General features: G+C 35.4%; 3 protein-coding genes across 5 annotated transcripts in view; 2 read left to right on the top strand and 1 right to left on the bottom strand.

Annotated features, from left to right (window-relative positions):
- Positions 1-20417, bottom strand: part of LOC139977739 (uncharacterized) — a 292233-nt gene that overhangs the window by 171990 nt on the left and 99826 nt on the right. The gene's annotated exons all lie outside the window — the stretch shown is intronic.
- Positions 1-20417, top strand: part of LOC139977744 (uncharacterized) — an 831623-nt gene that overhangs the window by 796191 nt on the left and 15015 nt on the right. The gene's annotated exons all lie outside the window — the stretch shown is intronic.
- The window catches only part of LOC139977748 (uncharacterized), a 64731-nt gene that overhangs the window by 29299 nt on the left and 15015 nt on the right, over positions 1-20417 (top strand). Inside the window, exons 4-6 of the mRNA XM_071987338.1 lie at positions 7065-7273; positions 12315-12409; positions 15458-15516. Coding sequence (XP_071843439.1) covers positions 7065-7273; positions 12315-12409; positions 15458-15516 — 363 coding nt within the window. The remainder of the gene's footprint in view (positions 1-7064; positions 7274-12314; positions 12410-15457; positions 15517-20417) is intronic.

The following is a 20417-nucleotide window of genomic DNA, read 5'->3' as shown; positions in this document are numbered from 1 at the left end:
AGATAATATTTCGCATAACTTTACCGATCCTTTACTGACTGACCGAATTAATTCTAGAGTGGAGCCAAAATAGTTTACTCCATGAAATTTTTTTTGGAAACGTGACAAAAATGTTAGCAAACAGGTGTTAGACAGGGGGTTGTTTGGCAAGGTACCTGGGAAAATTCGAAGTACATGTAGCCTACCGTGATATTTAAATAGGGTTAAACACTGTAGTTGTAAACTGATGTACGTATAGTGCACGCTGTTCATTGTTAGGCAGTCTAGAAACGGGGCTTTGCCGTATGTAGTTTGTTTCATAATATCGACAGTTTTGTAAGTTAAACTTTTTAAAGATTGTAAGACAGATTAAATCTCTTTTCATTTTATCACATAATATAGCTACTCTAACTTGTCATTTTTGTCAGTATTTTGAATCCTCAACTGCGAATTTTTTTTATCGCCAGACACGCAAAAATACTAAAATTTTCCGGGGGCTTTCGTCCCCTGGACCCCACACAAGGGGTTCCACCCCTTGACCCCACCGGGGTCCTTGGGCGGGGCCCCTGGACCCCACGCCATTATGCTCGCACGCAACAGGGGTTGGTGTGTTCGCTGCGCGAAAACACCGGTGGGAAATCGGCAGTTGTTTTTAGTGTGTTCGCGAACACACTAAAAACAACAAGGAAAAATTATCGTAATTATCGAAATATCGCGATAATTTTTGAACTATTTATCGTGACTTTAGAAAGCAAATATCGCCCAACCCTAGTTATGGGTCACATAGGTCTTGTGGAAAATATAAAAAAATACTTAGTTATTAAACTGCAGGTCATCAAATTACAACTAAGACGGCCTTTTAACTATTCACAACAGATCTTCCGAAGTCCAAACATAAAAAGGGGTCCGGCACAAAATATATAACGAAAACGCAATATGCAAATAATGAAAACAAATATGATGGTCGTGACTTAGCGAAATCTATCGTGATAGTATTGCGTCACTATGTGAAGCGTATTCTATAGTTTGTGTTAACATATTGTTTACTTATTGTTATTATGACGTCACACATGGCTCGCGTTTTGGTGGTTTGCTCTGTGGTGTGGGGGGCTATGAATCACGCGCTATTAGAAGCGTATACAGATGTTTTGTTTTAAATGATTCGGTTTGTGGGGTAGAAGACACCCAAACTGGTACAAATTGGTTGAGTGCCCATTTGCATGTGCTCATCTGCATATCAGCTTGGTACTCAACCAATCAAGAGTTGGGTGAGGGGTCAGCTATAAGTTTGGACCAATCAGGTTCAAGGGTAGAGCGTGTGCCCTGTGCATCGCGTCGTAATTTGTTATTGTAGAATCGGGGGTTTAAGTGTCTCCTAAAGACGTATCGGGGAGTTCAAGTTTATCTCCCGAAGCCTACAGACGTATAACAGAGGGCTCCGTAGTATATCTTTATGATCAGCATTTATGCCTGTGCATTTTAATTATCCCAAGTTATCAGTAAACGAACTCACACGATGTGTTGTTTGTGTATTGTTACGAAGTGTGAGTCATGTAAAGTTGCAGTGCTACTGCGCGTGTGCGTGTTTGTGCGATTGTGCGTGCGTGCGTGAGTATGTGTGAGTAACAAACCAAAGTTATAGTTATATTCAGAGTTAATAAAAAGGAACTTCTTATCAAATATCCGCTTTTGGAGATTACTTATGAAGACTTTCCTGTTCACGCTCGGTTCAACGTTATTAGTGTAAGGCCCGGCTTACCGTCACCTGGAACTATCAAAATAACCCTTACAACTACAAGTGACTTTTATCAGGATATTGTTTGACTACAAGCTTGGAAAGAAGTCAATATTTTATCATTTCTTAAACCTTTTGAAATGACGAGATGAAGGTATTTTGGTTTTTCAACATTAATCGGAAAATTTCCAAATTATACACTTGGAAAGAAGTCGGGGGTAGGGGTGGGCAATGTTAAATTCAGCTTAGAAGAAGGCCACTTCAACGGGTGTACACCCTACCCGCCCCCTCACGACTTTACAAAATTAGTATTCATAGGCAAAACTGCATGGTGTATGAAGCCAATTTTAGACCTACTTGGTAGTGTAATTATGCCTCGGAGTGCACCATGTAACATCAATTTTCAAAACAATTTCAGGGGACGGGGCTACTGTGATTTGCCTTCAACAAGCCAACGACCACACCTCCTCCGCTTTGAAATTCTGCTTTCCACTCTGGCCTTTACATAATAGTGCAGGCCCTGCCTAAGTCAGTTGGGATCCCCCCCCCCCTCCCTTGAAATTATCTGCTATTAAAATGTGGTACATGACTGCATGAAGGTAACATGCTATAATGTGTACCTCTTTGTCAGACATTATTGTGTATAAGAATAATAACTGGTTGGGCAACATGTCCACCTAACGGCTATGTATACAGCATAACTGGACGGGCAAGACTGTATTTTCTGATTTTCCATGCAATTACACAACAGTGGTTTTAACATCGGTCAGTTCAGTTTTCAAACTTCACACTAGTATTCTTTAGAACAACGACTCCACAGCAAAACCATCACAACTTTCGAATCCACCTATAGTCTGACCATAAAGGATCATTCCCCTTCCTAAATTTGTCGGGAGAATTTTGGAATGTGAACCCACGTTATTGGGTACTAAACCATACAGGAGAGTCGATCCGTTTTCATGATTGGAGAAGCAAACTTACCGATACAGCCCCTCCATGAATACACATATACTTGATCATAAATATACACAAATTTTAGCCACAAGATGTACCTCCTCCTATATGTTCTACACCCTTTCCCATATCTATGTAGATATGTGACAAATCATTTGATTGGCGTAGGAAGGGATAACAAATTGAATGGGTTGGGGAGGGAGTCGGGAGGCATCCCAATTGAGCAAACAATACACATTTTTTCATTACTGTGACTCACATGGAAGACTGAAAAATTCAAAATGTTCATATCAAGATGTTAATTATTTTATCCCGACAGTTTCGAATATTTCTGGGAAATTCAACCCTCTTTCAATATTGAAACCCTTTTCTTGAAAATCAAGATTGTCCTAAAATTGCCACCTGTAATTTAACCGTAATTCTCACCATTAAACTAGTTTTTCTAAATATTAAACCTCTTCGATTTATTTCGACCTCTTTAGTTCCCTCCATGTAAAATGTCGATTTCTTTTTGTTTAAAACTGAAACTTTTAAAATGTGGACTTATCATCTTAAAATATTGGCGTTTTATCTCAAACTTGTACGTTTCTCTCGAAATTGCCATTGCATTTCTCGAAGTCAAGATTTCTTTCTAATTTAAATTTCAACTATTTATCCCAAATAGTAAACTTTTCTTGCTGAGGATGGTACTAAGTAAAAAGGGACACAAAAAAAGGGGGGGGGCTACATTAATTGACTATTAACAGTATTGGTGAAATGTCGACATAGTATTTTGATTTGCAATTACGAGGTACGTGAAAAGACAAAACACCGTTTGCTTGCTTGACACTCTCTTTGCTGGTGCAAAGATTCAGCTGAATAATCCAGCACTGACATAGAGTGGAATTAATTACAAAGGTGGTTGGGTGGGAGGGGGATGAAAAAAGTTGTTGTAGTTACATTTATTCCAATAATATCATGATGATCAAGTGATTATTTGTAAAAAAATATGTAACTTGACACAGACACGTTTTGTCTGCACGATGTGTCTGCAAGATGTGTATGACTAAACCGAAAGATGTTCAATTTATGTTATTCCATATAGGTTTTAATATTCATTAAACATGTACTCCTTAAACCACTTGAAAGAGACGGTATTCAAACTTTTGTTTTGTGTTTATTGATTGTTTATGCAGGGGCGTAGCGAATTTTTTTTTTGTTGGGGGGTGTGGAGAATTTGATTTGCCGACGGATCTGGAAGTGGTGACTGAAATGGGGGAGGGGTCTAAGGGGAGGGGGTGTCCCCCTCCCCTTTGGAAAATTTTTAGTTTTGAAACGTCCTTAGATGCAATCTGGTGCATATTTTAAGTCAAATTTGGCACGGAAGAAGCTCCCGTTCTCCTTTTCTCTATTCAGCTTTCCTTCTTTCTTCCCCTTCCGCTCTCTTCACCTTTTCTCCTTTTGCCGACAGACCCAAAATTTGCCGACAGCGACCAAATTATTGGGGGGGTGTGACACCCCCCGCTCGCTACGCCCCTGTATGCATCCACTAGCAGATAATAGGGTGGGGGAATGTGTACATCAAATGCTTTTTGCCCAAATTTTAACCGGTGGTGGGGAAGGAGGGGGTGGGGGACTAACACCCTACCGCTTAGGGAGAAATGTCAGTGATTGCTTGATCTACTTGATATAAGTTGTGTTGTATTATTTACTTCCTCGACCCCTTCCTGTATACGACATACCCAATCGACGTCAGGTTTCAAACTGTCTGTTCCACCGGGCATGTATAACGTTACGTCCGTCGTACATTTACTTCTATTGGCGCCAAAATGTCTGTTACAAATTTCAAAAATCACCCGCGAACAGCTGGGAAACACCTGTATATGAATATCGGTGACTCGTGCTATTGAATACCTGTTCACATCTTTATTATGTATCACTGAATGATTTATTGTAGTTGCAGAGTACGTATTATAATCGTGGACGTTGTTTGTTACCATTGACTTGTTGAGTGGTTATTAAGATGGATTGTTTAATGGCGAGGAACCGCTGTTAATATAGTTAAAACAGTAATTATTGATCAGAGAGATAATTCGACGGTAAGGTATGAAGGCATGCTAGGATGTGTACAAAGGCCAGGCCAAACTTAGGTAGGCTATATAGGCTAGACTAGTAATACAGTTAGGTTATGTTAGAAATCTCAAACATCACCCGCGAAAAGTTAGAATTACCACTTTTAGCAAGAGGACATGCTTAGCAAATCTAACTCATAAAAAATAAAATCTTTGCCTAGTTGTTGACTGATTATCAAAAAATTCCAAGTTAAAGTATATCTTAAATATAAAGGAATTGAATAAAATGCAATCGAGACACTGAGTTTTCTTTAGGGATCTTAAATTAAGCGAAGAATAAAACCAGCGATTAACATTCTAGGTGAGCTGATGCATATCCTTTACTTCGAAAACAATAACTCCATTCTAGCTATGATAAATTATCCATAGACAAGCTGTAGAAACTTTGTTATCCCTTCAAAAATCTTAAATCACAGAAAATTGTTTAACTCGATTTTAATCGTACATAGCAAAACCTTATACTATAGGCATGAATACAAGTCAGTCTATAACATCCCACAATTATTATTGTAATCACCTAACTTACTATTAATCTACCAGTTCAGACATTTGAGCAAATTGTGTAATAAACCTGCAGCTTTTTACCGAGCAGGCTAACTGAAATAATGTCATTATAACTGATTATTAGTTGAATGACCTAACTCCTGCCGATATACCTGACACTTACCTGACATACCTGAAATATAGTTTGTATAGGGCCTACTGTTTTGAGCCTCTATAAAACAGTTTTCCAATTTAAGTATAATAATAATAAAATGCAATAAATAGTTATTAAAAAAACTCTTTCGTCCATGTCTTTCCAGCAGCAACTAGATCGTGGTGTTCCACTCACAGCTGTTTTTGTATTAATTTTGCCCACTTAATTAGAAGAAAAAAAACGTACGTCATTTTCAAGCCGGCCAACAGTCTTATGGCGCATGATATTAAAAATAAAAATGGTTTTGAAATTGAATGTGCGCCATTTCTTTTACGCTGCAACACTCCACAACAGACGTTAGGCAGAGCCGTAGCTCTAACGTTAGTTTTAAAAGGGCGCCATCCTCACATTAAACTTATAATTAACTGATTAATCTCTCGTGTTTGTTAATTTACATTTGACCGCTAACTGTTCACACCCTCTGAACTCCATAATAACAGAAAATATTACAACGAAGACCCTATCGATCTGATTAAACTGAAAAGTAGTAATACTTAATTAGTATAATTAAACCCTTAAGGATATGAAGTGTTTCCAGATAACAATATTATTTGTAAAACAAGCGCATGGTACTATTTAATTGGAAGATACGATAAAGTTTAGAAAGTTAAGATCATAAGCAATACCCAATTTAGGAATATCTACAAACACAAAGAAATAAAAATGCTACATTTCGAAAAAAATCCACTAGAAGTTATATAACACACAACCGTAACTTAGGAATTAATTTGATAACTAAACACAGATAGACATCATCTTTTAAACAAATCGTATTAATTTGAAATAATTATAATTTAAGCAGAATAGTAGGATTTGGATCAATAATTAAATAATTTGAATATTAAAATTTGTGTTTAAGCCTCATAACCTTTCTCTCGTGAAACTTAAATTTGATCTAAATCTGCTTCTCTAAATTGCATATTAATTATAAGAAACAACCTATTTATTAAACATAATTCTTCCAAATCTCCTTAAACTTCATAAAAATATTGTATTAGTTGAAGTAGACGTTTCCTTTTCATGATTCCTATTACACTAGTGACTAATAGTTACATTTAAATTGCATTTTCCTTCTGAAAGTTCTAAATTAAAACCCAAATAAATTTCATCAATATTTTTCTTCAAAAGATAGAATTATCTCAGTTCTTGATTACCAAGTTTTTATCAAATTCTCAACCCGTCATTGAAATTTGTTTCTATTACCTAATCAATTAAAATATGTAGCCTCACATTCTGCTTTATTAAGCCTTACTAGCTATAAAACCGTTAGTTAATCATTTAATTGTAAAACAATGAAACTAACCCTTTAATACTACATTACCACTTTATTTTCCTCTTATCTAATCTAATTATTCCTCTTAATGTTTGTCTCCCCGTAAAATCAATCCCTTATTTCCTTTCCATTAATTTTTTCCTTTTAACAAATAAACACGACCTAAATGTCCTAGTTTATCGCTTTACTTTCCTTTATTTTTATTTCGTTATTTTATTTATTTATAATATCATAATAATTATTCTAATCCTAACCAAATCCAATCTATTTATCTCTATCTACTCTATTATCAGTATCTCTATTCTTTCATTCTAGATTCCTATCTCCTGTGTGTATCTACAGTTCTGCTCTCCTAGAGTTGATGAGTCTGGTCTGAACCTTATCCTTCAGTCTGGTCTCTCTCTCTCTATCCTGAGTTCTCTCCAGGAGCTGGTGATCAGGGACGACAACAGGAGACTAACTAATGAAGAGTTGGCGGCCATCTTGTCTTACTCCTCACAGTGTACAAGCTTGAAGGAGCTGCAGTAAGTATTCCGGTGTAGATGTTAGAATCATCATAACAGTTAAACAGGGAACTAAATTAATTAATAAAAGTAATCTATATTAAACTAACAATAGAGAATGTAAAGTCTGCTGTATTTTAATGTCAAGGATTGGATTTAATAAGTTTAGTTGGATTTATTTTAATAATTAGGTCATCGACGAAAGAATTCTGAAGGATGTTTTGATAAATAAAACAAAATATAATCATGGATTAATAGGGAATATTTTAAGAGAGTGTTGGTAAGAGAGGGGTGGAAGGGTGGGTGGGGGTTGTTGAAAATGTTCTTTGTTTAGTTTAATGGTAAAATTTAACTAAGAATTAGGTTTTAAAATGACTGGAACCTTTATTATGATAAAATAAGAGATATATACACAAAGCAGTTGGATGTTAATAATTCTAGCGAGTACAATCATTATTCTAATGTACGGTACTGTTTTATAAGGAATAACTGTTATTTTTGACTGAAACCTCCAAAATATTTGATTTTTAATTATGAACAATTAATTTTAGAATTTCTCAACGAAAGAGATTGAAAATCGTTATTAATATTAAAGTAGTAAAATGATGGCAATAAAAATAGCAAAAACTAATAACTTTGTTGTTATAAACCCCCCAAAATTGTGATCAGATTATGATACTCTAGCAAATACCAAACAAGCAACCAATAAAACAGTTTTAGTTGTCGAAATTTCAAAAATAGCTACTCAATATAGGTTAACAAATTAAAAGAATATAAAAGTTAGCAAAAAGGATATAAATAATTGCAATTGAGTTACATATCAAGTTAAAATAAAATAAGATTATTGCCGTAAATATCATTCCAGGCAAATCTGTATTTTCAGAGGTTCAAATTTAATCCATTTAAAACTAGATCAATTTCTTCTTTATAGTTTTAAATACGATGTTATACAAAATAGGCTAAATTAATATTTATGCTTATATTTTAACATAATTTTTAACAATGATTAAAAATTTAACCGAGAGCTTTAGCTTTGTATAATTCATAACTTTAAACAAACACTATTTAATATTTTAATATTCCTCGTATTAATGTTACTTCATACTTGATTCGATCATGACGTCACTGCTAGGTCCTTTACAATTTAGTGTAAATTAATCTTCCAAGACCACCCCCCCCCCACCCAACCCAACCTCTCGCCTCATCTAGCCTTCATTGGTCCCACAGATCAAACCTCGTAAAAAATGTTCCTTTCCGTCCTTACCATTCACAAAATAATCAGTGACATCTTCAACTTACAGCTGACGTGTTACTAAAATAAGAAAGCGGCACCCGCTCCCCCCCCCTTCCCCCACCACGCCTCCCCCAAATATCGAAAGAAAATAAGCAAATCTATTTAGTAGTTACATAAATAATATACATGTGAAAAAAATACTGTTTAATTATGTTATATGTAAAATACCGCTATTCTGGGAATAACTGTAACCACGGAGAAAAATATCACTGGAAATAATACACTGTTACTATTTGGTCTGGCTATAAAAAAAAATATAACACAGAATGTTTATTCCCTATCTAGACTAAATACCTAACCCCAATCCCAGTGTGTTCTTCAGTAAGTTTAGACAGCCCCACTCCCCTTCACACGCCTTACCTGGACCCGCCACCACTCTCCCTTTGCCACCTCCTCCCCGTCGTACATAATCGATTTTTAGGGCCCTTTAAATCCATTTCATGTTTCTACCCGATAACATCATCAACGTTTTAATACACACAGTAGGCCTACTCTACTTCTACAATAGTTTTCTGCACAGACGATTGATTCAAACAATTTATTTCTAAAGTAAGCTGACACACCTGGAACTCCCGTAAATACCTAATTAGCATAATAATAGATGACACGAGCCAGGTAAAGCTATGAATAGAAAGATAAACGAGACACGTGTCTATTCTACACAGGAATGTTGTTAGTTCTGTCATACAACGTAACCATGGAAACCGACGATAAGTAGGTCAGTCCGTGTCTAGCAGTGGCTGAGAATAATTTTTTTTTTTTTTCAATACGGGTTAGGTATATATCAAACAGCCATTCAGTGATACTGTCTGTCATATGCCATGATATTACAACGTGTTCTCATTATTATTCTTTGTTTATATATTTTAAATTAGTAAACTTGATTTCCTTGGTTGTTTAATACATCCCTCACTTGCTCCTCTCACTAATTTGATAGCAGGATTCTTTTATTTCCCTTTCTTCGTTTTTGTTCTGTATGTACTTCTCGTTGGTATTCTGGAAGTCTGCTTATTTAACACATAATTGATTTAGCCCTTTATATAACTCACATATCTAATATGTGACTACGAACATTGCGGGTTCTTAATCGCCGAGTTTTATGGAGAACATTTTTGTTCTGTAAAGTTGATATGTTCATAATCCCATTACGACTTATCGAGCTAACATTAATTACATGAAAACATAAATTAACTATAATCCATATAATTTGTCTTTCATTTAAGCTGTAAAAAAGGGGGAGGTTACTCGTTTAATTGATAAACCATTTATTAACATGAAAATCGAACGTTTCGATTTCTTTAACGTTGGCCAGCCCTGTCTACTGTTTTGTTCTTATCAAATAATATCAAGTGACTGTTAAACGTCTTCGACACTTATAATGAAAAGTGTAAGCACCATGCAGGTGTTTATAGTGGCATCTTTATAATCAAATATTCATTGATAGTGCTTGCCATTACAACCAATAAAAGTTTGGTTAAATCGTACTGAATATGCGAGATGAGATATTGTTCGTGTTCAGCAAGGAATAAGTAATTCGAAGGTTCATGCCGCCTTGCCAAATCTGAAATATAGTCATAATAACCAAGAAATCTATTAAGTTAATATATTTCGAAACATTTCTGAGCCATAAACCATTAACAAGCAAACAACAACACGAACAAGAAAGCAAAGCATAGGAGATACTTTAAGATTCGTTTTATGAGATCTTATATCCCTTTAAATATCAAATTGTATACTGCACTAGTTGTTTTAAGTTGCACAGAACAGGTGAAAGTGGATGAAATTATTCCCTCGAAGATTAAAATGAATAATAGATAACGAAAAATAGAAATCGATTTTCAAATTTGCAACTTAACTGTTTTTAGCGGAAATAGAAAGGCTTAGAAGGTTTTCATCATAACCTTCTGACTTTCTTCCAAATGGTTTACATTATTGTTAACACACGCTAACAAAATGAAGTACAGATTTCTATCCCCGGTGTACACAATGAATGAACCTACAAGTTAACTATCGGTATAAACACTAATACAACTGCCAGGGTTATATCTAGGTCGTACATATGGCCAGTGTAAGTTAAGGTCAGAAGTCTATATCAAGTCAGTATCAAATCAGAACCGAGATAAGCCTGGTTCACCTATTGACGTAAGAATGATAGCACAAGAAGGTATAAACAACCAGTCAATCCCCCCCCCCCTCCCCACTTTCTCTTCATAACCATACTAAGAAAATAAATAAGGAAACAAGCGGGCTCTTGGTGACTGCATGACCCATCAAATAAAAGTAACCAGGAATACCTACCAATGTGCCTTTGAATGTACAGTTAAAATACAATTACCGCATGCTCTGCTTCCAAAGACACCTTGATATCCGTCTCAGCAAAGCTACTTGATATCGAAGTCGATCCTCCTCCCCCCCTCACCCCTGCCCCCTAAAAAGTAAATATGATACGATTCATGATCGCCCTATACATATATTATTTGTTGCTGAAATAAAAACAAGACAGTTATTAACTTGTTTAAATTAACTCATTGTGTCATGATTTGCGATGTTTTACATGAATCATGGTGGTATGCTGATTAAAACTAAATATACTGTGATGGTAACATGTTCGTCAAGTAACAAGAAAAGTAAAGGTAAATAAAACAGAAAAGAAACCAAAGGAGAGGTGTTATGTTCCTGGAAATACAGTTAGTAGAGATCTGTGGGTTATTGTATTCCATCGGTCGCATATCCGGGGTTTTCGTTGCGTCAATTCGCAGCGAATAGAGTGAAAACATGTCAAGTAATTGTGCCTAAATATCGCGAATCTACGCTTTCAGAACCCATAAAGAGAAAGACGAATGTTCTTCGCATTGACCGCTAGGCATAAGAATGCAAGATTCAGTTGTGTACACTTCGTGACGGGTGGGCTATAGGTAAATCAGCATTTACATATCGCGCAGTCAAGTTTTTAACGCTTTATGTTGTTTGCTCTCAATGAATCAACGATTACGTGAGATATGATCTAAGGTTTGAACTGATGAAGAACTGATGATAGACCCAAATTTTGCATACTTAATTAAGGAAAGTCACTATCTTCTCTCAACTTTGTTGATCCATTTTATATATATATATATATACACGCACAACTGTATCCACACTACTCATTGTTTTAACCCCAGCCAAATGACGTAATACACGTTATACAGGACGACAAACTCGGTGATACTTGTTGAAAAGTTTTATAAATATAACCAAGGTGAAGAGTGTTTGGTCTGTAAATTTAAGCAAGTGTAAACACTTCACTGTTTATCAATCTGACTTCAAGCATTAACGCTTTTTTTCACCTTTACCTATTGTCGTTATGCTAATTAAAAAGTCCAATGCTTTTGACTCCCTATTCCCAAATTATAATTAAATTTTCCTTTCATGTACTTATAACATGAAGTACGGTAACTGTGTTTGAACTAAACTGTATTTTTACAGACCTGTAGATCAAGGATTGAGGTTCCGATGAAAATGTAATTGTTATATTTGATACATTCCAGTGCTTCGTAAGCAGCAATTTTGTTAAACTTCAAATTAAATTTGTTAGTTTGTTTCCATGTGTCTATGTTTACTAAAATTTGACTTCCAATTTCGTTAATCTGTCTTAATCTGATCCACAATATCGTTCATATCTTATTTTGAACATATGAGGCATTTTCAATTCTTCATTATATTAGATAGATGACACATCAGTCTCCTTAAAATCGTAACCATGATGTGATTCTTATCATTACTTCACAGGTTTGATTTCATTTTAGGAGCAGTAGGATATATTCTACCAGACACTATTCCAGTCACATCGATCCCGTCATCATTGAAATCAAGAAATGTCAAAGGTAAAGAAATGACGTCAGTACATTAAAAGTATGGTTAAAGAATATTAATACATGGACGCTTTGAGAGTAGGTTGTTATCAATAATATAAATGTACACTATGTGGAGCATATCTGGAATATACTCTCTTCTAAATTATTCAAAATATTATAGTCCTACATTTCCGAATAATGCATTAAGAGCAAGCTATCATAAAATATCACAAAGTATGTGGGCAATCAGGACTGGAAAGTACTCCGTATGTTGTGTGTAAGAGTTCATGAACATAATAATATTCCAGATACTGTATATGACAGTGTATACATAACACGTGTTGAAGAATTAAACAAGTTATTTAAGTAAGCCTTCAAATATTTAAGGCATATATTCCATTTGAATATATCGCATTTAATTAACGTAGCATGCTAGGGATAGTTAAGGCATCCATGTTTGTGGTTTATTTATTACCAGCGAAATAGGATCAAGTAACTGGTGCAATGATTTGTATATGAATGTTCTGAAGTACGTCTGCTTACATCAAAGGTACAATACTAGTTGGAAGTCTTACCATGATTATTCAACAACAAATTAAGTATGTGCTGATATGCTAATTAAGCTACATATATCGCAGGTTTTCATTGATTTCAAATTAATCGATATAATAACATTTTATTGGATCCTGTCTTGCGTCACCAATACCTGAACAAATAAACGCATAATAAGCGTCGCAGTAAGTACTCGAGCAGACATGCGCACAACAAGCTGAACCACCAAGACAAATATATTCATACTGAGGTAGCCTGTATAGGGACACATCCACATCAACTCTCAGGTTGTTTGTGTAAATAAAAGTAGAAGTTTAATTTTGATATATTTTATTAGATCGATAAAGTCACTGCTATAAGTCCAGGTTGTATTTTTATACAATGTTAAATTCAATAAATTCTCATTTAATTACTGGAGGCTCGTAAACTAACTGGACTACTTAGTCTGACACACAGGTTATTAGGTCAGCTCCTACAGATGCACCACAGAATATACAATAATAAATAAAACAATACCTATGACGTCGAATGACATATCAGACTATTACAAATTTGTCATTGACAAATTTAGATATTGTATGTCAGCTATTAAAAATATTCATATTAAAGTTGAGTCATAATAATTTTTAAAACTGGATAACATTTAACATTAAGGAGTGCACTGAGAAGCCTACGTCATCATTTAATTTACCTTAAAGGCATTGAAGACTCGCCCTAAACCGCGTGCCGCGCTCTGAAAAGTTAAGTTTCCGTTGCTTGCAAATGACGTTTTCTTCTTTTCGCTACTCAATACAGACAGTAATGAAACGTGGTACACTGTTATCTTTGATCTAGACCTGAGATGTCCACGCTGCTATGTACACTGTGTTGTGGGTATTAACCGTAGCTGTATGTAATTGATTGTACACTAGTGTCTAATTACCCACGGTAGCAAGCTGTGTGTGTATTTTCTGGGATCGATGGTGGTGTCTAACACTTCTGTTACACCTCATTCGAAACTAGGTCAGATTACCGACATGAGACGTTTCTTTGTGCGCAAAAAAGCATAGATTTAGGATATTGTAAAACTGAATATCTAGATAACCGGGATAGTTTCACAAACATCACGAGCAATCAAATGTTTCATTTCCCTGTACAATAACATATCTATATACTAATATTCTACCTAAATGCATTATTTAAATGAATTAAGAGTAATGTACATACATACAAACCTCTCTATCTCCACCTCTCAACATTATTTCTCAGACTCGTACACATTGTACCCTCGTTCATTATTATGTGTTTAAAAGACACATCGAGATTCCCATTGTTAATGGTGGAGTGACGTCACTGCTGATGATGTCATCATTGCTCAATCTCAAAGACATAAGTAGTTAGTGTAAACAACACATTTGCCCGAACCAGTAAATATTTGACTACTGTTGACAGATGTGTGTTTACTAAATTATCTCGTGAGGAACAGCTTAGCGAGAGATTCAGAGAAGATGTAGTCGAAGTCACATAAGTCGTGCATTATTTATTTTCGAAAACGTTGATATTTGGACGAGTAACTAAGTGTATAAAACTTAAATTTATAATTTCATTTTTCGGGCACTCTCATAACTTATTCCTCCTCCCCACCCCCTCCCCACAACCCCATCACTCTCTACTTAGCAAAGCGAGGTATCAGTTGTCACCGGTACCTTGTGCCTACAACTATGATTTATTAGAGTTAAAATAACATTAAACAAAGGAACCCTGTGTGTAAAACAATAAACCTTCCTTTACCGAACTGGATTGCTCTCAGATCAAGCAGTCCTCTTACATGGAGACTGGCTACGTGGTTATGAAAAATTTTTGTTTATTTTTTTTAAATATATAATTTAACTTAACTTAGCTATTCAAACAAAATCCCGTTTTCTTCTTTTTCCAATTGTTTTTAAGCAGTGTTTTATTATGTCTCTCGAGATGTGTGATGACGTCACTGATGTTGGGTGTTCTCTGATCAGTTCATCATCTCATGGATTATTATTCTTTATCTGAGCATCGAATACTCAACTATCATGAATTGATTTCTTAATTTAGTCCAATATTCGTTCCTATTTTAGTTGTTTCACATGTTTCATGAAGGATTATTGATAGTAAACTGATCGGTAATCTTATACTGAGATATCATGATGTAAACTGATCAGCTACACTATCGAGATGATAATGATAGTAAACTGATCGGTAAGCTTACTGAGATATCATGATTATAAACTGATCAGCTACACTACCGAGATGATAATAATAGTAAACTGATCGGTAAGCTTACTGAGATATCATGATTATAAACTGATCAGCTACACTGTACTGAAATGATAATGGTAGTAAACTGATAAGATCAAAATTAAGGAATCAACCAAATTGATTACTCCGCTGATATGAAGTTATCATCGAGAACCAACATAAATTCGGTGAATATATTAATGATTTCATTCGAGACCAATAAAGATTAAGTATGCACTTATCATTTACATATCTCTCTTTTATGTTTTTCATCAGTTTGGAATATTCTCAATTATGGAACGTATCGTCTGAATCTACAAACCGGTCAATGGCAGGTAATAATAGATTGTTCACCTTACATTCAGCTATTGCTCATAATGCAAGTCTGGTCTGCTTGTTTGCGTTATGCTGCCCTAGCTCTGTTTTCAGTCCCCAATAAATGTAAATAAATCAATATAGAGGTACCTGTACATTATCTGTGCAGTTTACGTGTTGTCGGTAATATTAGAAGTTTTGCTGTAAAGAAAGAACTTTCAGACATCTTCCCGCTCCTACTTCCATGGGGTGGGGGGGGGGGGTGTAGAGAGCTAACTCTCGTCTTTCCTGGCGTGATTTTGGTAAAATAAAGTATCATGTTTTCAAGGTCCTTATCTCCCCTTTTGCGGTTAAGTTTGCTACCAGCAGATTGTAGCAAAAACAACACAAAGTGCAGAAGCTAGAAATATCCATGATAGCACTATACCTTGCTAATAAATTAAAATAGGGAAATAGAAAGAAACTCTGTAGTAGTATGCATATACTTCAATCCGCTTCGTTGTTTTGTTGTACGGATACCATGGTAACCAAAACACATGCAATCATTTGATAAAATATGAATATAAGACAAATATTCGTATTATTTCCAGCGTGTATTGAATAGACACAAAAATACATACATTAGACGATTTTGAAGCAGTCAGGATCCAAAGGGGGGGGGGGGGGGAGTGCATGGAGTTGCTCCAACTACGATGTAGTCAGTAACTGGTAATCTGTTTTAAATATTCCTAAATTGTCATCCGGTAATTGTATTTTAATAATTATCTTAAAAGTGTTTAAGATATGTTGTTGCGACACTTGGACATTCCAGCCTCAATCATTCCTGATCATTAGTGTCTAGGATTGGGTGGAGAGTTGAGGGCGCCAAATAATAGAGGAACAACTCACATTAACTTTTGTATCACGTTTATTCCAAACGTAGAAACAAACTTTTGAAAATCTGGAAGTGAACAGAAATACATATCTTTAAAATATAATTTTTGAGATAAAATTCTGTAAGTAATTTACGAGCATCGGTATGATAATTAACAACCGATTATATCATTCAATATTTAGTAGAACACTAATAGGTTGTACGATTTTGAAACATCATAATTGACATAACCGTCGTTGCTAAACGTTCCCAACATACCACTATACATCCTCGTGAAACATTGGTATTATTCTTCTGAAACAAAACTTAGCTGTAGTAGAAATCAATGACATTAACAAATATCTTAATCAAATAATTTGTTCACCTAAACTGCTTTAAGGAATGTACTGAAAATATCCCGCTTTTACTTCGCCGTCTCGATGTACATTAAATATGAGACCGTAGAATGTTGTCAATCATGTTGCACCTTTCTTGTTTATGTTCATTTAATTTCGGGGCTAATGCTCATCATAGCCAGGGACGTCGCTAGATGGGGGTGTGGAGTGTCTCACCTCCCCCGCCAACTTGGTAAAACTGACGATGAAAAATTGGAGTGCGACAGTCGGAATTTTCGACTGTCGCATTCTGAATTTACCTAGGCCTATATTCATTTATTCCTGTGATTGTGAATGACCTAATAATTGAAAAATTTCTGTCAAAATTGACCTTAAATCTGTCATATTTACTACAATTTCTTTGCCACTTTGAGATATTGGATCTCGCGATCCTTATATACTCCACAATACAAAACTTAGTATGATTTTGAATACTCTAAAAAAAAAAACCTTCGCCAGCTTCAATTCGGTTTATTTATGTACTAACTTTGCTATTGGGTGGGTTGACCCTGTTCGCTTGCTGCAAGTAAATTCAGTATATATCAGGGACGTAGCCGTGGGGAGCAGTGGAAGCAACTGCCCCCCCCCCCCCATTTCAGTGTCGAAAAAATGTTAAGAAACTGTTGAGTTTTTGCATGGTATTTTGTCAGTGCTCTTTTGATCTTGAATACTCGTCAGCTCCGTTAACTCGATTTTAATCGTAGCAACAGTAGGGCCTACTGATTCAGCTACTTAGTTTGGCAGATGCAATTAGCTAAATGTTGCCTATAGCCTATTACCAGCCTACAGTTGGCCACTGCGTAATAAAATGCATGTAGCCTACCTAACCTCACTCGATGGAGAGTCACGAATCTCATGCACAACGACGACGACAACGATGATTCGTCACGAACAGCATGTCATGAAGCTAAGCTAGCAATCGTACGTGATACACGCTTCCTATAAATAATTATTACACTGCTAAATATGAAAAGTTCGATAGCTTCAAGTAAGTTCAGTATATATATTGTCTCCATGGTATACAATTAATGTAGACGATAGGTGTAAGACTATTTTGGCCGAATTTAGACTAGAAAATATTTTATACAAGCTCAGTGGTTATTTTTGTTCGCGGAATCGGGCCACATAATATTGTATAGGAGTAGACAACCATCTTCCTCAGAAGTAATGACCATTATTTTTTTTTTAAAAAGCATGAGATTTACATCAATGAGCAGTGAAAAAGGGTATTCGGGAATTGGCCTAAAATTTAACTTCTTGATGATTTCCTTCATTTTTCAAGGTTGCACTATCTTTAAAAATTATTGGGTAAATAATTTGGTATATTTAACATGTGGGCGATACTTAGTATGTTCCTTAACTGCATCCTCCCCGCCCTAGGGATATTTTCCGGCTACGGTTTCCCATTGGCAGAGTCAGACTAACGAAAATTGAATATTGGCGCCGTTTACAGCTATTCTATATGCGTATGGATGCCACGAAAACAGTACTAGTTTTAGTCACGGTTGCAGTTGTTTTATCTGCGAACTTTGTCTATTCATCTTAGAGCAGAGTTAACTATCAGGTTATTAGTTAATACAGGTTGGCGTATATCACCTCCGAATTTGTCCATATCGAATTTATATCTATAGGCCTACGTGAGAACCACAACCACTGAAAACTGTATGTTTTTACAGTATGTTTTTATACTTATTTCTAAGCGCTCTATTGGTCCTTGACGAAGATGGTAGACAGATTGTTCATATTAGTGATAAACAGCCCGGCCGACCCCCCCCCCCCCCTCTCAAAAAAATATATATATTAAGCGAGCTAGGAAAAAGCACATTATTTTTTGGTAATTCACTGTTTTGTCGAATATAATTTGTTGGATAAAAAAAAACAGTTTTCCCCTTTGTTACATGAAAATAGCTTTTGTAGTTAGTATTCTATGTAGCCTTCAGCAGATAACTTATGCTCAGTTGCTTACTTGCTAAACCAGAATGATTAATAAGTTAATGAAGTGAGTGGTACAAATGTATAATCATAATATGAAAAAAAATACCTTATATTAAAGTGCTGTTATCATGAAATAAAACATACACAAGAGCACTGTACAAAAGAACCAATACCTGGAATGTAAAATTACCAAATGTATGAAAACCTAAAAGTAATAACAACAGCAATGAAAGTAAAAAATGAAATAAGACCGGGTTATAAACCACAATAAAGAACATAAAATATTAAAGTATACAAAAAACTGGGCACAGTAATGTGAATAAAACAATGAATTAGATTTATGCCCATACTCAAGCCTAAAAATATAAGTTTTCAAATGCTTCCTAAAAGTGTCGAAAAATGTTCGGAACAAAAGTGCAGTCGCGAAAGATGGGGTGTCTGACTGACACTGACCGTATTGTTAACGATAAGCCGGGGTGGGTGTGGGTTTGCAAGGCAGCAGTCGGAATTTTCTGGCTTAAAAACCCATGCATCCAGTTTGAATTTCAGCCACTACACCCCTCCAATCACCAGACCTTAGCTAAGTCCCTGATCATAGCACATACATACAGTTGTCGTATAAACAGTCCATTTAGCCGACCCTGTAGCTTACTGTGGCTGCTCTTGCATATTTGTATTTGTATAGCTCCCCGGTTTACACTGGTTATGTTCAATTTTTCGTTTTCTCTGGTGTTAGGAGAAGTTGATCTTCCATTAAATAAAGCTGCCTAGTACGTCATTGGTTGTAACTTTGACCAAACCGTGCAATACTTGCAGAATTATTGGATACCCTGCAACTAACTAAGATATCTAGAACAATCACGTGACTGCTCCTAATCAGAGAATTATTTGTCTTTTAACCAGATTTAGATAATTTTGTGTCCCAAATATTTAGTGCCATAGATATTTGTTGTTACAAAACTTACTTTAATCTTCCCTGGTGGACCGAAGTAACATTATGTTTTCAAGTCCTTCTCATTCTTTTAACGGAAGATAATGCACATGAATCTGTGTTTTTTTTATTCTTCAAGATACTGTGTCACGGATATGTATATATTAAGCCCGTGCCGTATATTGCTTCTGCTTTTTGTTAAAAGATCTTAAATGTGCAGTAGATTTTCCTTTGGAGAAGCTGGATGATCTGTGTACAGCAATGGTTGGATGACAAGACTAACTTAACGAATGTAGCATTAACATAGCTGGTTTCGTTTACAGTATCAACTTAATCGTCATTAAATAGCGCTCAAAAGCTTTCATCTGTTTCATGGATAATTATAAATTGGAGAGATGATTGAACTCATGGGAAATCAGCATCGGAACTTAAATCAAACCTATTACCTGTACATATTTCATAAGTAGCTTCACCTTCTTATACATGTAAGACTTTGGGCTGAAGTTGCTTTAATCCTAATCGCCTAGTGTTTATTAATTCTTAGTATAATATTGCTATATCGTTGTATAAATAACATGTACACTTAGAGCTTCCGTAAAAAATATCTAACCACCGAATCTATTAGAAAAGCCGAATATATTGTTCATTTCATTTCCGTTATCACCAGAATAAATATAAAATGTTTAAACAAGGGAACCAAAGACTAAGAAATACAAAAATATGCACATCAATATAAACGTAAAGATACGAAAGTAAAAGGTTAATAAATACTTGAAAACTTGTGTTTCTGAAAAAAAAGTGATTCTG

The sequence above is a fragment of the Apostichopus japonicus genome, chromosome 12 (assembly GCF_037975245.1).
Source record: "Apostichopus japonicus isolate 1M-3 chromosome 12, ASM3797524v1, whole genome shotgun sequence".
Taxonomy (NCBI): Eukaryota; Metazoa; Echinodermata; class Holothuroidea; order Aspidochirotida; family Stichopodidae; genus Apostichopus; species Apostichopus japonicus.
Note: the sequence above shows the minus strand (reverse complement) of the source record. Positions and strands in the feature narration are given on the sequence as shown.